Source organism: Canis lupus, chromosome 37 (assembly GCF_011100685.1).
Source record: "Canis lupus familiaris isolate Mischka breed German Shepherd chromosome 37, alternate assembly UU_Cfam_GSD_1.0, whole genome shotgun sequence".
NCBI classification, from domain to species: domain Eukaryota; kingdom Metazoa; phylum Chordata; class Mammalia; order Carnivora; family Canidae; genus Canis; species Canis lupus.
In genome coordinates, this window is record NC_049258.1 from 1126721 (window position 1) to 1142788 (window position 16068).

The 16068-nt window shown below is 35.2% G+C and overlaps 1 protein-coding gene across 2 annotated transcripts in view; it reads left to right on the forward strand.

Annotated features, from left to right (window-relative positions):
- NAB1 (NGFI-A binding protein 1) overlaps positions 1–11199 on the forward strand; it is a 36797-nt gene extending 25598 nt beyond the window's left edge. Inside the window, exons 4-7 of one of the 2 annotated variants that reach the window (XM_038585177.1) lie at positions 2702–2791; positions 4407–4569; positions 6540–6653; positions 8687–11199. In XM_038585177.1, the coding sequence (XP_038441105.1) occupies positions 2702–2791; positions 4407–4569; positions 6540–6653; positions 8687–8775 (456 nt within the window). In that variant the 3' untranslated portion in view covers positions 8776–11199. The remainder of the gene's footprint in view (positions 1–2701; positions 2792–4406; positions 4570–6539; positions 6654–8686) is intronic. The other variant, XM_038585178.1, reaches the window with a different exon arrangement.
- Positions 11200–16068: the final 4869 nt, after the last annotated feature.

Sequence of the window (16068 nt, forward strand, 5' to 3'; positions counted from 1 at the left end):
GTTTTCCAGATCTTCTCCTAGCTTCCCTCATTGAATTTCCCTCGTTGAACAACCCCAACAGATAGGTGCTCTTAACGCAAAAGAGAGATTGCTAAAGAGAAAGTTAGATTTGTAGGTCTAAATAAGTTCTTAGAGGAAAATGGAATGACGAAACAAGTGTACTTTTGACTTGGATTTAGATTGTATCCACTTGTATAAAGTTCATTCTAGCTCAGTCAATGATTATATTACATACATTCCTCTGAGCCCAGAGTCCTTGGTTTTTGTGGGGTCCTGGAAAGGCAACTATTTTCATTACTTTAAAAATGCTGATTGTCTGTTGACCCACCATGGAGCTCTCTGAACTATCTCAAGATGTCAAATTTATTTGCCCTTGACTCTATTTCATTGCATGTCTTTGAATTTAAAAATGGCAAATTATTAAGAAATGAAATTTTTAGATGAAATCTTTGAAAACACGAGATCTACAGTGGAGAAATAAGACCCTGATGGAGAAAAACTTTTGAATCAGTATCTCTTATTTCATATAAGATAAGATATTATGTTATTATTACATCTCTTTCTGCTATGTTACTATAAGAATTTTGGTTTTTAATGATTTACTCTTTGCTACAAATAATTAGCTCATGAAACTAAGGGTGAAATATTTTGGAGATCAATGACCATTTCGGTGAGGAGTTCTTTAGTAGCTTTTAGTAAAGTTACTAAAACCATGCTGTTGTGATGTTTGTAGATATAAATTCACGTGGAGCAATAAATGAGAAAAAAAAAGCTGGAAAAAAGTAGTAGGTGGATTGGCACACTATATATATATAGTATACAGTGAAAATCATTTAAGTTGATGTATTGTCCAGGGGGAGAGTGCCCCCAAGTTAGTTCTGTTTAATAGACGTTCTGTTTCCTATGTATTGATACACTTACTTAGCAGTGATTACATGCTATAGGCAATGTCTCATCTGCTCCTCACAACAACCCTAACAGATAGGTGATCTTATCTGTATTTCTTTTAAAGATTTTATTAATTTGTTTGTTTCTGAGAGAGAAAGAGCAAGTGCACGCACAAGTAGCAGAGAGAGGGAGAGAGCCAATGCAGGGCTCCATCCCAGGACCCTGGGATCATAACCTGAGCTGAAGGCAGATGCTTAACTGACTGAGCCACCCAAGTGTCCGTCTCTATTTTTTATATGATAGAAGCTAAGGTTCTGGAAGGTGGAGTTACTCCTCCAGTGTTATATCGCGAATAAGTGATAGAATTGGAACATGGAAAGCAGAGCTTTCTTCAAGATTTATTTATTTCAGAAAGAGTGTATGTGTGAGCAAAGGGGTGCAGGGTGAACAGGGGGAGGGAGGGAGAGAATCCTGAAGCAGATTCCCCACTGAGCAAGGAGCCTGACATGGTGCCTCATTGCAGGACCTTGAACTTGTGACCTGAGCTGAAATCAGGAGTCAGCTTCTTAACCAACTGTGCCAACCCAGGCGCCCTGAGTGCAGGTCATTCTGATTCAGTTCCCATTGCCTGTCAATGAAATGCTGAAGGAGAAATGACACATCAGCAGAATTCTTTAGAAATTCAGGTTGGGATTATTGGGTAGCGCTTTGAAGAAAATTTTCATTGGTTCTTTATCCCATTATATAAAACAGAATAAATTTCTGATGGGTGGTTAGAGAGTTAAATTTAAAAAACAAAGCAAACAATGAAATAAAGCTTTAGAAAAATTAGAGGGGCAGATCCCTGGGTGTCTCAGCAGTTTGGCGCCTGCCTTTGGCCCAGGGAGTGATCCTGGAGTCCCGGGATCGAGTCCCACGTCGGGCTCACTGCATGGAGCCTGCTTCTCCCTCTGCCTGTGTCTCTGCCTCTCTTTCTGTCTCTCTATGTCTATCATAAATAAATAAATAAATAAATAAATAAATAAATAAATAAATAAATAAATAAATCTATCTTTTAAAAAAAGAAAGAAAAATTAGAGGGTAGGTTTGAGTATCAAATCTCTAAAGCAGGATACCTTTTTGAAGCTTATAATGATAGAAGAATTTATAAATATATATAACTACAGTATATAAAAGTTTTAAAAATTTTGAATCTCATTACAAAAATATGAATTGGCAAAAATGAAGAAAACAACACCACCCAGTCCTGGCAAGAAAAACTTAGGGTTTGATTAACTAGTAAAGGCCCTTGGGGGAAGTAGTGAATGAAAAATGTTCATAAAAATGTTCATCCCTTTGCAGTAATTGAACTTCTAGGAATCGACTGTATTGGGTAATCTAAGCTACGGAAAATGCTATTTCTATGAAAATATTTTTGGAGTGTTTTTCAATCTAAGAATAAGAAAAAGAATCTAAACATCTGATTGAATATAGTGATTATCACTAATTGAACCACTAGGTGAAATGCTATATGAAATGTTATATAACCATTATTATTCACAAATGCTTGTGAAGTCTGTATTCCAGTGATGTATAAGTCTTACTATCTTTCTCATTTGTATTATTGTGAGGTTACAGCTGTAGAAATAGGGTAATTGTAGATAAAAGACTGAAAAGAAGTATTATACATTAAAATCTTAATCATGAAAAAAAAATCTTAATCATGATTACTTGGGTAGTAGGATTAACGTGGTTTTCTTTGCCCTGTTTTCTGAGTTGTTGATATTTTATTTACAAACTCTAAGTAAAAAAGGACTTATTCTTTGACCCATAGGATGGATTTCCAGATTTCCAGGACTCTATGCAAACACTCTTCCAGCAAGCTAAAGCTAAGAGTGAAGAACTCGCTGCTCTTGGTTCACAGGTAATGTAAACCACCAGTTAACATTCCATATTATTTATCTGTAGATTGAAAAATAAATGACTTCTTCAGCTAGAGTCCATTTTAAGCATCCAAGGACTGGATTTGTGTTGTTTTTGAAATGTCATTTGATCCACAGCTGTATCAACAAGATAGCAATAATAACGTAATGAGTAAAATCTGATACAGTGATACTTATTCTTTGTAGTTTTATAGGAAGAAAGACAGATTCTCTACTTAAGAAAACTTAAAAGAAGCGATTTGCTACCAGGAAAATAGCCATGTTGACTATGGCTGTGTGTAATACAACTCTGGATACAGTAGTACTAGTTCTCAATAAAACATTAATCATCAACATTGTAGCTATGGCTAAATCATTTTGATTCATGTATGAGAAAAAATAGTTACGTTTAATAGGTAGCTTCAGGCACTTTTTGCTATTATTTAATTGTCCTGTGCTGAAATTAACATTTAAAAAAGTCATTTCTGCAAATGCCACCTTTTAGAAAGCACCATAGGTTTTATGCCTGTGGATCTTCCAGCTAGTGATTGCTCTTGGCCAACTCAGTAGTGCCAAGTTTTGTTACTTCTTCTGAAGACAATGAAAAATACATTTCCTCCTTGGAAATCTTGCTGAAATTTTATCAATTAATTAGTAATAAGTTCAAATGAATTGAAGTTACAAGCTCCTTTTGATCTGGTTTATGTGCATTCAGAAAAATAGTATAAGATTTTATCCTCTTCTGTGAATTAATACTTTTCATTTATTGTTTTTTTTCTATTGTGAATTGAGATTTTTTTGTAACTAATTTTATATAGCTACTTCCTTATACTATTCTTCTATGTGGCATGGCAGTGATTCATATCTGCATTTTGACTATTAACGTCCTTGGCAAAATAACACAAATGCACTGCTTTGAACATCATATAAAAGTAATTTAAAGCAATACATAAAGAAAGAACTTATAAAACACATGCAAAGATGAATTTCTATTTACTTGTGTATTTTAAGCGTGTCTTTTTATGATTGGTTGGGAAATACTGCAGTTTCATTCCATGATGAAGGGGAAGAGTCTTGTTGGCACTGGTGTTTTTCCTGCATAATTTGCATTGTTTAATTTTGGTGGGAGGTGTGTTTGTCTTGTTCTTCTAGACAGCCATTTTACACCTTTCCTCCCCCAACATACTGTCATCATATCAGAGTAGATATAGTGCCAAATCCTAAAATAAAAATGCCAAGATCTCACCCTGTGTGTTAGAAGCAGTTTATAGCAGATGTTGCTGTTGCTCTGAGGTTCCTTTTAAAAAAAAAATATTTTAAAGGACTCAGTACTTGGGGAAACAAAGCTAAGGTTATTTTGCCTTTGAGCTGAAATGGAATTCTCTTTAAAGGATGTGCAGGAAGATTTTTTTTCTTTTGCACAGATTCCAACATTTTATGTTTTAACATGATAGAGACATCTAAGCATATTTATGGAACGTGTATACCACATGAAGTGTGAACTAATTTAATGAATACTAAATATATTTGCCTGGAGTCTGAAATAGGCATCTTTAAACCATTAAAAAAAATGTAGAATGTTTTAGTTACTGATTTTATTTTTGCTTTACTTACTAGCAGCCTGAAAAGGTGATGGCAAAGCAGATGGAGTTCCTTTGCACCCCAGCTGGCTATGAGAGACTGCAGCATGCTGAGAGAAGACTCTCTGCAGGACTTTACAGGCAAACCTCAGAAGAGCACAGCCCTAATGGTGTGACTTCTGATAATTCTGATGGACAAGGTATATCTTAGAGTGACCTACATTTTGAGAGCCAGTTACTATGTGCACTTTAAAGAGAAACAAAAGTTAGCTTATTTTTAAATACTGATATTTTATAGATTGTTATACATTCTTTATAAAAATTAGTTTTTAAATTGTCTTTTTCAAAAGAAAAATTTGATCCTGCAGATTTAATTAGCAGAGTTTGGTTTATATGTTTGTGTTTTACCTCATCCCTAAATTAGCTGACATACACAGTTGACACTTATTTTGTAAAGGGTGAGTGGGAATGGGACGTGTAAACAGTGTAGATCCTTCTCCCCAAAGAAACTGATTCCATGGGAGACATTTATCATTTTTTAAAAGATCACAATTTCAAAAAAAAAAAAAAAAAAAAGATCACAATTTCGTATTTTCTTAGACTTCACAAACAAATTTTTCTATGATGTTTATAATATTTGGTTTCTAAGAGAGTACAGTAAGTACTTCTAAAGTACTATGACAAGAATACAGAGATTTGTAGAGATATTATAGGAATGGAAGAGACTTGAAGAAATTTTATGTGCTTTCAGGCTTTAGATTGGCCTACATTCCCTATGAAGATATTTTATGTGGGACATTGGAAATTGTTCTCTTGAATTCTTAAGTTTAGAAAGCTATGATTGATGAATATTTTCATCATTTAAAAAAACTATTTTCATTTTTTTTTGTATTCACCCATGAAGAAAATCTCAAATCATCATCATTTACTCATAGTATCTCTTGTGTGCCAGGTGCTCTTCTAGGCACCAAAGATGCATCAGTGGCTTGGAGCTTACACCCTAATGGAGGAAAATGTACAATATATAATATAGAAGTATATCCTCTAGTTCCAAGTAATGATACATGTTTGAAAAAAAAAATGTTGTTTTACTTATTATTATTATTATTATTATTATTATTATTATTATTATTTTAAGATTTTATTTATTTATTCATGAGACACACAGAGAGAGCCAGAGACACAGGCAGAGGGAGAAGCAGGCTCCATGTGGGGAGCCCAGCCCGATGTGGGACTCGATCCCAGGACTCCAGGATCATGCCCTGGGCCTAGGGCAGATATTCAACTGCTGAGCCATCCAGGCATCCCGATGTTTTACATATTATTGTTATACTTTTCTAGAGAGTGGCTGCCATTGTCAAAAAAAAAAAAAAAAAAAGATTTCTAAGTGAGAACACCATCTTAACAAGCATTTTCTAAGTGTTGGATAAAATATATCAGCAGATCAGAGTGCTGGAGGAGAAGAGCATTCTTCCTTTTTAAAAATATTACAGAAACTGTTTAGTTGAGCTCTTGTTTAACTTCTCTAGTCATCCTTGACGGTTATGACTTAAAAGAGTTAAGCAAAACCAAAATTAAAGATTGGATGACTTTAATTCGTGAAACCAGGATAATGCAGTTTGGGGTGGCAGTCAGCTGAGTATGTAGATTTAGGTTCATGAGAGAGATGATTTGGCGTGTAAAACATTTTACCATATCTGTGCTAATTCTGTTTTAATGGATTTGCTATAAGTTTTGTTCTTGCTGTTTAGGATTAGGCAATTGTTTGAAGCCATCTCTGTCTTGATATTTGTTATTATGTGGTTAATGACATGTCTTGGTAAAATAATTGCACTGGTAGTAAGAGAATGCCTTACAGAGGGGATGAGGATGTTACCATATGCCAGAATTGGAGTACTTACTGGAAATCTGTCTTTAGTTTACGTATCCCTCTTAAAAAACGTCCTGATAGAATTGTAAAACCTTGGAACTAGCATGAATTGCCATTTCCCTTCTCAATTATTATTTAAAATATTCCTCTAGCTATTATTTAAATTCTTCGGTACCTGTTGCCTTTCCTTACTCCTTCCCTAAGGAGTGTTTAGGAAATTTGTGAAAACATATTTTTAAGAAAAACCAATAGTGTGTTTTTAATATTATTCATATTGGGTTTTTTCTTCCTTTTCATTAGGAGAAAGACCTTTGAATCTCCGAATGCCTAATTTACAGAACAGACAACCGCATCATTTTGTGGTGGATGGAGAGCTGAGTAGACTTTACTCCAGTGAGGCAAAGTCCCAGTCAGGTAAGAAAATGGGATGTGATGAGAGACAGTAACACTTGAATAAAACATCTTTAAATTCTACTTTCCAATCTTCCACATCTCCACCACCCCTCTGCGTCCCCTCCCCCCAGCCAAGAAAAAGTCATTACTAACAATGCTACTAGTCAGTTTTTCTCCCCTTGGAAATAAGATTGCCCTAATAATAGCCAGTCGTTTTTAGAACATAGTATTCCAAAGATTTGACAGGGGAAACTCATAAAGGTTGATACAGTTTTGATTATCTATTACACAAATGGTGACTTTTATACAGATTTTTATATTTATTTATTTATTTATTTATTTATTCATTCATTCATTCATTCATTCATTCATTCATTCATGAGAGACAGAGAGAGAGGCAGAGGCACAGGCAGAGGGAGAAGCAGGCTCCTTGCCGGGAGCCCGACGTGGGACTTGATCCCGGGACTCCAGGTTCACGGCCTGGGCTGAAGGCGGCGCTAAACCACTGAGCTGCCCTTATACAGAATTTTATTTATTTATTTATTTATTTATTTATTTATTTATTTATTTATTTATTTATTTATTTATTTCAGAATTTTAAACCAAATAATCCATGGCTGATTTGAGTTATGCTGTTGCCTTTTTCCAGCCTTTCATACTATGAAATTGATGGATTATGTGTTTGCTCTCCCACTAAGAAACCTTGTATACCAAAATCTAAACTTTTCTTGCAGATGCATGTTGGGGATGATATTTATATTTCAGAATAAACTGAACTCCATAAAAGGATAAGCTCTTCTTTTATTATAGTTAGATGTCTGCCTATTTTTCCCCAAGAGAAAGTGAGTTAGACACTAAGTAGTAGAGACCAGCACCATTTGAAAGTATCTAGTATCATTCCGTCTTTGAGTTAAAGTGAGTAACTTTAGGAGTCACTTGAAGTCTGTTGCTTTGTCTGTAAAACAGACATAATTTCTCCTGCATAGAGTAGTTATAAGCATTGAACAGGGTAGCATATATGAATTGCCTGGCTGATAGGAATTCAGTAAATGGTAGCTACTTTTTTTTTATACTCTTGCTAAATTTAAAATCCACTTTTGCATAGAGTGAGTAAATTCATAAATTGAACTGATTTCAGATAAGGCTTTATTTAGTTTTGGTTACACTTCTAGAATCCTTTTCAAAGTGTGTTTTGTGTATAGGTATCTGTCTTCCAGTATTTCACATAGAAACTACATTTTGTTGTTATTCTGTAGTGTTTTCGTGAGGTTGAGATAACTATATACACATAACCCAAGGAATGATTCCTTATGAAAGTAGTCTTATCCCTGTTTCTCCCACCCTAATGTATCATGGATAGAACTTTTAAACACAGTTCCATGTTTAAATATGGAAGATGTTTTCTTTTTATTTTTTTAAGATTTTATTTATTTATTCATGAAAGACAGAGAAGCAGAGACATAGGCAGAGGGAGAAGCAGGCTCCCTTCAGGGAGCCTGATGGGGGACTTGATCCCAGGACTCCAGGATCACGCCCTGCGCTCAACCACTGAGCCACCCAGGCGTCCCGGAAGATGTTTTCTGTCTCATTTTTTCATTGATAGTAATTAAATATTTTAGCTAGTAACTTTGTTGTATATGCATGACCAGTTTTAGTTTACATGGTTTTTTATCATGTTGAACTAAGCATTAAATAAAAATATGGTCTATGTGCTAAGTGGCTTTTTGTGTCTTTCAGAATTTGACTCTCATGCCACCTTATATAGGTACTATCCCCCATTTTATAGATGAAGAAAGATACTAAGGCCTAGAGAGGTGTGTAAGTTGCCTAGAGATGTATATAGCTACTAATTGGCAGAGATGGAATTTAAATCCAGAATCCAAGCTCTTAACTGCAACTCTGTAAACACAAAATTTTTGTATGGAATCGCAGAATTATGAATAGTTGATACTGTTCTATGGAGTTTAGGGGTTTGTTTCATAAGTTGGAATTTGTTTTTTTGTGATTCATTGATTTAAAGTATTTGCACTCTTTGTGTTTCCATTTTTATGCAGAGAATCTTGGGATTTTAAAAGACTACCCTCACTCAGCTTTTACTTTAGAAAAGAAAGTCATCAAAACAGAGCCTGAAGATTCAAGATAGCTGTGATTCTCCCACTATTCTCTGGAAATGGCATTCGATTTAAGGATAATGCTCCATCATAGAAATAAGCCTTAATAACCAACGTTGCCTCATTCAGCTCAAACAGATTCATAGCCAAAGCATAAGGACTGATACGGTAGTCTGCGGAAACCAGGAAGACAAAACAACAGCCACAAAAGAGAAAATTGAGAGAATGTTGCAGTCTGTAACAGAAATATTGATCCATTCACATTCCTGTGTAAGTCATTTTATGTAGAAAAGCTTACAAATTAATATTGTAAGCATTCATTATTTAAGAATGTACAATGTATTTGTCTAATTTATAGAAGTAAAATCTAGATGTGGAGGCCTTTTGGTCCAATAAATGTGGAAACAGTTTATTTTACTTGAAATTTCACTGTCTACTTTTAAGTGTGTTTAGCATAAAATTATATGTTAGTTTAGAATCTTTGCAGTCATAAAGAAAGTTTAAGTGATGTAGTTATTGGCAGGGTTGCAGTGACTTTGGAAAAATGGAAAGCAAATGCTCAACTTAAACCAAGGAAAATATTGTGGATTTAATATTTGATAAAACTGATTTTGTTTAACGGGAAATGTGTCATTTTTAGTCGTAAAATGTCACTTTTGCTGGCTTAGTCAGGCACATTTATGCAATTAATAAATACTAAAGTAAAGTTAAAAAGATGAGCAATAGAGTAGAAATCTCTTACTTAGTTGACTCAGAATGCTTATATCATTATATCATAAAAATAGGAAGCTACTACTTGGACAGAGAACTTGAAACAACTGAACTGATGTGCAAAAGCCGTGACTTAAATATTGCTATTTAAGAAGGTGTTGAATGGATTAAGACATATGTAAGTTAACCCCAAATGTGAAAAGGATGGTGACTGTTAAAAAGGCTCTAATAATATAATAGAGTGAGAACCATTTTATAGGTTGAAATTCTTCTTTATGTCCTGGATGGAATCAGAGAAAGTCGGGGCTCGCCCAGACCATACAGGTGTGGACAATCACTACCCCACATTTGCAGGCATAATTCTGAGGAGGTTTAGTTGACACCTGGATTCGTTATTTATTTCACAACCTTGTATGCCTTTCATATATGTGTATGCAGTTTTTTCTTAAGATCCATTTTAGCTTGAAAGTATGTTTTCATCCCTTCCCCCTATTTAATTAATAGGCTGTGTGCATATTTGGGGGTGTGTGTGTGACTAAATGTTAATAATGTCCTTGCATACTTATGAGAATTACACATTGGAATCCATGGTTTAAAAAAAAAATACTATTTCTGCCAATTTACATTTTTTCTTTTGGTTTAAGAGAAGATATTTGACAGCTTACCTACTTCCTCCAGATTCATCTAAACCCAGGTATTGCTGAGAACAGCATACTGAACTGGAATATGTGGTTTTTTGGTTTTTAGTTCTGCTCTAGGTCATAACTGCGTAAAAAAAAATATTAAGTCATAATTTGTTATACTAAAATTCATCAGCCACATGTTAGATGAAATGTCTGGACTGTAGTCTCTGATCACTGTCACATATATAATTGCTTTTTCATTTTGATTTGTAGACTAGCTTTATGGTAGAAACACCAGTAAACAACTTTTATACTATTGAAAGGCTCTTTTTCCTACCTAAATGTTTTAATTGTACCATAGTGTTTTGCCCACTGAAGAAGCTTTTTATGGACCTTGCAACTTTGTTGCTAGCTTGAGGTTGATTATTGTGGTTGTATTGTTCACTGTGTGTAGAAATAGTATGAGTACAATTTAAATAGATTGTTCAGTTTTTAATATTAGCCATAGAACTGGTTAGTATCTCAGTAGTTTCATGAAACGTTTCCTGTATTCTAATCTATTTTGAGAAATTTTGTGGGTTTTTTTTAATTGTGTCTTACAGTTCAAGTTTGTAGATTTTAATAAGCAACAATTTTTAAAGATGCGGTAATCTTCCAGTTAATATTTATCTGTCTTTCATGGACCCACACACTGCATCTGCATCTTTAAATCCATAAATAAGTTTCCTTAAGTATCATACTTTCCTGGTCTTTCAAGCGTAATGATAAGGGGGAAGCACAAGAAAAATTTCAGTAGAATACAGTTTTTATTTTGTAAACACTAATGTATTAAATTTGCTATACATTGAAGCAAATAATATATATTTTTATTTGAATTGTATATATGAATTGGATGTTATAACTAGTTGATTTTTTTCATTGTGTTAGAGGTATTTTCACTGAACAAGGTCAATTGGTTACCTCAGTATTACAGCCAATATAGTCCAAGGGACCATTTCTCCCCAAGTCTGTGTTGTACTTTATTATGTGAAGTCTGCGTTTCTGTGACTCTTAAATCTGTTGGTGAGGTGGGACGAGTGCACTTGCTTCCTGTGGCAATAAAGATTTTCTGTGCCTCACACATTTATGTGTATAGAACTTTCTGCAAAGCACTTTTCACAGTAAGTAATACTAGCCCCCCCCCACCCCGCCCCGCCTCCCCTCAATGGTTATTAGGGCTAGGCTATGGTGTAAGGGGCCAGGCCCAGGACTTATGTCTGAAGTCAGGATGAAACATTATTATCAGCTACCTTCATTTCTAGAAAGTTATTTGGCAAACAGGTACTCTGTTGACTCTGGCCTTGATGGGGGATACGGTTTGGTTTGGTTTGTGTCATTCTCACATGAGAGAGGTTCACAAAGACATTGTAAAAGTGACCCACCATATCTAACCAACTAAATTAATAAAAGGAGGAACGTTAGGATTTAACATTTATCATATACTAATATTTTTAAAGTGTTAATGTGATTTGGCCTCAGTATTACCACTAATGATAAGATACTGAGCTCACCTAGGATAGAGATTAGCAGAAGCTTTGCAATGAAGGTGGTTTTCTTTTGTTTTGTTTTGTTTTTTGAGAGAGTGAAGTCGAGAGAGAGAGAGAGAGAGAGAGAGAGAGAGAAAACGCTGGGGAGAGGTGAGGGAGGAGCAGAGGGAGAGAATTTCAAGCAGGCCTCACCCCCAGTGTGGAGCCTGATGAGAGTTCAGGCTCGGCCTCACCACCTGAGATCACACAACTCGAGCTGAAATCAACAGTTGAATGCTTTAACCCACCAAGCCACCCAAGCACCCCTGCAGTGAAGTTAATCGATGAGTTTAGTAGATGAACTGAGGGCTTCACTGGTCCCTACACTGTGCTAGACGGTGGGATGCAGGGGGGGACCACAGAGGAAGCAAGGCGTGATCCTTGTCCCTTGTGAATCCCATACCTAGTTGAATGGGAACTAATACCACTCAGATAAAATGCAGATCCCAATGTGTTACAGAGTTGGAATGAATAAGGAGCTGACATGTAAGTGTATCCTGTGTACTTAGTAGGTATTTTACAGGTGAAAGAAAACATTCCGTGATTGAGATGCAGAAGAGATCAGCCAGGTCTAGGATAGTTCACAGAAAGGGGTGAGATGTGCTCGAAAGCCATTGTGGTGTGAATGTTTTTTAGACTTTGAGACTACTTAGACAAAAAAAAAAAAAAGTTGTTTTTGATGCTGAATGCCAGTTAGATCTGCTTAGATCAGGATAAGAATTCTTTTTTGACAGTCCCACTGAACCTACAAAAGGCAGGGGGGACGTGTGCTTTTTCTTGCCCTTAATTAGTAAAACCACTTGGAAAAAGCTTTAGGATTTGGTGATTATGAGGCTCCTCGCACCTAGTGTACCTTACACTAGTTACAGGTGGTGGTATTACAACCTACATAAGCGTGCAAGGAATTTTCTCACATATAGTCTGTTCACTTGGTTACTCAAATGTTAAGGTATTACTGACACATTTGACCTCTTTTGCTTGTATTCTTGTAACTTCACTTAATACTGACTGCACTGAGTCTTCAAAAGAAAATCAACCGACATATTAATCTAATGAAACTAGGAGGAGGTCTATCTTTTATAGGAAATGAATTTGGTTGGTAAACAGCTAAAGTTAGAATTGAGTAAATGTTTTGTTTGTAACAGGTTACAGCATATAACCATATATGGTAGCTGCTACTTAACTAAAAACCACCTTATGGTCCAGCTGTGTGCATGGGTGTTGTTTCAGGGAATCTAAGCTTTATTCATTATTATCTGTGGGTGTCCTCATAAATGAGATTCTCACATGGGCCTCCAAAATTAATAAAAGAATGATCCAATGTCCAGAAATATATTTTTATTGTGAATGTTTAATCTTAAACCAGAAACCTTACCGTTAACTATTTCCTGATTGACTCTGTAAGATGATTCTTATTTTACATAGAATTGATCAAAAGCTAAATGCTAGAGCTAGGGTTTTTTTTTTTTTTTCCTCAATATATTTATTCTCTAAGTTTTTATAATAAAAAATTTCAAACAAAAGAAGTTTTTAAGAGAAGTACAATGAATAACCATATTCCTAACACTTAGATTTAATAATTATTAACAGTTTCTGTATTTGCTTTACCTATTTATATCTATTTTTTTCTGAATCATTTTAAAATAAGCAGAAGACATCATGCAGTCTTTACCCCTATACATTTCACATGCTATCCTCTGAGAATATGGGCATTGTCCTATATAATATCATGTGTGTGCAGTTTGTATGTTTGTCATAGGTGGTGCAGCATTGATAGGTTAATACTGTGTATTTTTTCCATTTTATACATGTATTATAATTGGTTAAATTAGTTTCTTTAGATACTATAAACATCAGGTACGCTGGTAACTTTCATCTTCTGAGATTTTTGTAGGGCCAGGGCTTTTCTTACTTTTTTGAGTAGGCAATGGTTCAAGCTTTAAAACCTCTGACTTCGTGTCTGCCGACCTGTGAAAATTAAAAAAAAGTAAATACCTTGAAGGTCTTTTTATCTTTTGTATGCAGAAAAAGCTAATCAGAACTTTATTATTTTTTTTTAGAACTTTATTTTTTAATTTGAACTTGTAAATCTTTCTCTAAGTTTAACAAATTTTAACAAACACTTTTAAGGGAACTATGAACAATGATAGGTTCTTTTTACAGAATTGGTTAACTAAGCTCCTTTATTTCTTTATTTCATATTCTCCCTGTCTTTTAAAGGCCACAAAATTTTCAAGTATGAAAACAACACAACATCCTATTGAATTCTAGGTCTCCTGGTTGTATCTATTTGGTCACAATTTCCAAGGTTATTTTTCTGACAGCTAAATTACTTCCAACATATCACTCCAGTAATGTTAAAGGTTTAGTCTTTACAAATTCATCTTCAATTAAAAGGAATTTTTATAGCAATTGGTTAAAACTCTCAAGGAACATCAGAAATGAATCAGATAAAATCCTAGTCTTGGGGTTTTTTCAACATAAATATGAAATGTTTAATTATGATCCTTTTTCTTTTTTTTTTAAGATTTTATTTATTCATAGAGATAGAGAGAGAGAGAGGCAGAGACACAGGCAGAGGGAGAAGCAGGCTCCATGCAGGGAGCCCGACGTGGGACTCGATCCAGGGTCTCTCCAGGATCATGCCCTGGGCTGCAGGCGGCGCTAAACCTCTGCACCACCGGGGCTGCCCTTATGATCCTTTTTCTATTTTATTTTTTCCCCATGTTATTATCGCCTGGTTCCAGACACTTCAGTGAGAAATTTTCTCTATTTAATTATTTTACTTTATTGTGCAACTGCTGTCTATTTAAGTTTTCCAGTGCAACTTCTCCAAAACATTGACTTCTTCACAAACTCAGAGTTAATTGAGTGCTGCCATCAAACATGTTGAAAATGCAGATGAAATAAATAGAACACTTGTTCGAGACAAGTTGGTAGTGCCACACAAGTGTTAACCTCAGCTGAGAATTTTCCTCATCAATTTATGAAAAGTGGCAAAGTTTGTGAGTGTCCTGGCAGTCCGAGCAATTTGGTAAACAGCCTAGTTTAGCTGTGGGTGAGCACCAATGATGGTGTAAGTTAGATTGTGCTTCATATTTACGCATTCTGAAACTTTATGAGTCATCTTTGCATTAAAAGTTTGCACCTCATAAATTTGTGTTTAAAGTGCCATGTTCAACACCCACACAAAATCCTAAGCAAGCAGGACCATTCTCTTATAACTGTCACAGATACCCTCTGCTGACAGGTCACTTGGGCTCAAGTATGTAGGAAGATAATTAAGTAGTACATACGTAGGTGGAGTCTTACCGGTAACTGGCTCAGCAGAAGCGTTTTAAAATTTTTCTGAGACTACGTACCACGTACCACTTTCAACTGTGAACTGTTAAACCAGACACCTGTGGTCTAGTCCCATACCCTGCTACTGATTATCCTTCCCAGAAGACAGTGATTTCTTTGGTAGCACAGTCTTATACTGTAGGGCCATTCAGAATATCCTCATTTTAGTTATGGGTTTTTCTTTTTTTTTTTAGATTTTATTTATTCATGAGAAACAGAAAGGCAGAGACACAGGCAGAGGGAGAAGCAGGCTCCATGCAGGGAGTTCGACGCAGGACTCCATCCAGGACCCCGGGGTCACGCCGTGGGCCGAAGGCAGGTGCTCAACCACTGAGCCACCCAGGGATCCCCTAGTTAGGTTTTTTAGAACACACTCTTTCTGCCTTCAGGTTCCCAATGACATAATGTAAGGATGTTTTCCACCAAAAGTTAAAATGGACTAGGTTGTCCTTTTTCTTTCTGAAGTCAGCCAGTTTTTCTGTCGTCAGAATGTGTCCATATATTTATTGGGTGGATTTTTTTGTATGCATTGGCTCTCAGAGTGGACCACATACATCTTTGATTTTTTTTTTTTTTTTTTGATGAGAAGACAAGACAACTTGTATGATGAGAAAAATATAGGTAGGTACTTAACTCCAACTGTTACTATTAAAAAGGCATTTTGCACTTATTTTAAAAATTAGCATTTCAAGGTGAGATAGATTTGAGGTTACCTAATTTCAACTGTTAGTATTAAAAAAGCATTTTGCAGTTATTTTAAAAATTAGAATTTCAAGGTGAGATAGACTTGAGGTTACCTAATTTATTCTGAGAATAAAAAATTAATATGTTGTAATATTTAAAGGTGAGTAGAAAGATCTCATTTCCCAAGACCTTAAACAGGAGAAATAAATCACTTTCTCCTATGTCCCCTTATTAAAAAGACAACTAGTTCTGCTTTGTAAAGCAAATGATCTAAAACAAGCTTATTTAATCTAGCAGTTGTGTTACTGCCATGTATCAAATTTACCATTTCCCAGCATTGGACCAACTGCCCTACATTTAATCCTCTGCAAGTCCAGGAGGTTATTGTTAACCCATTTTG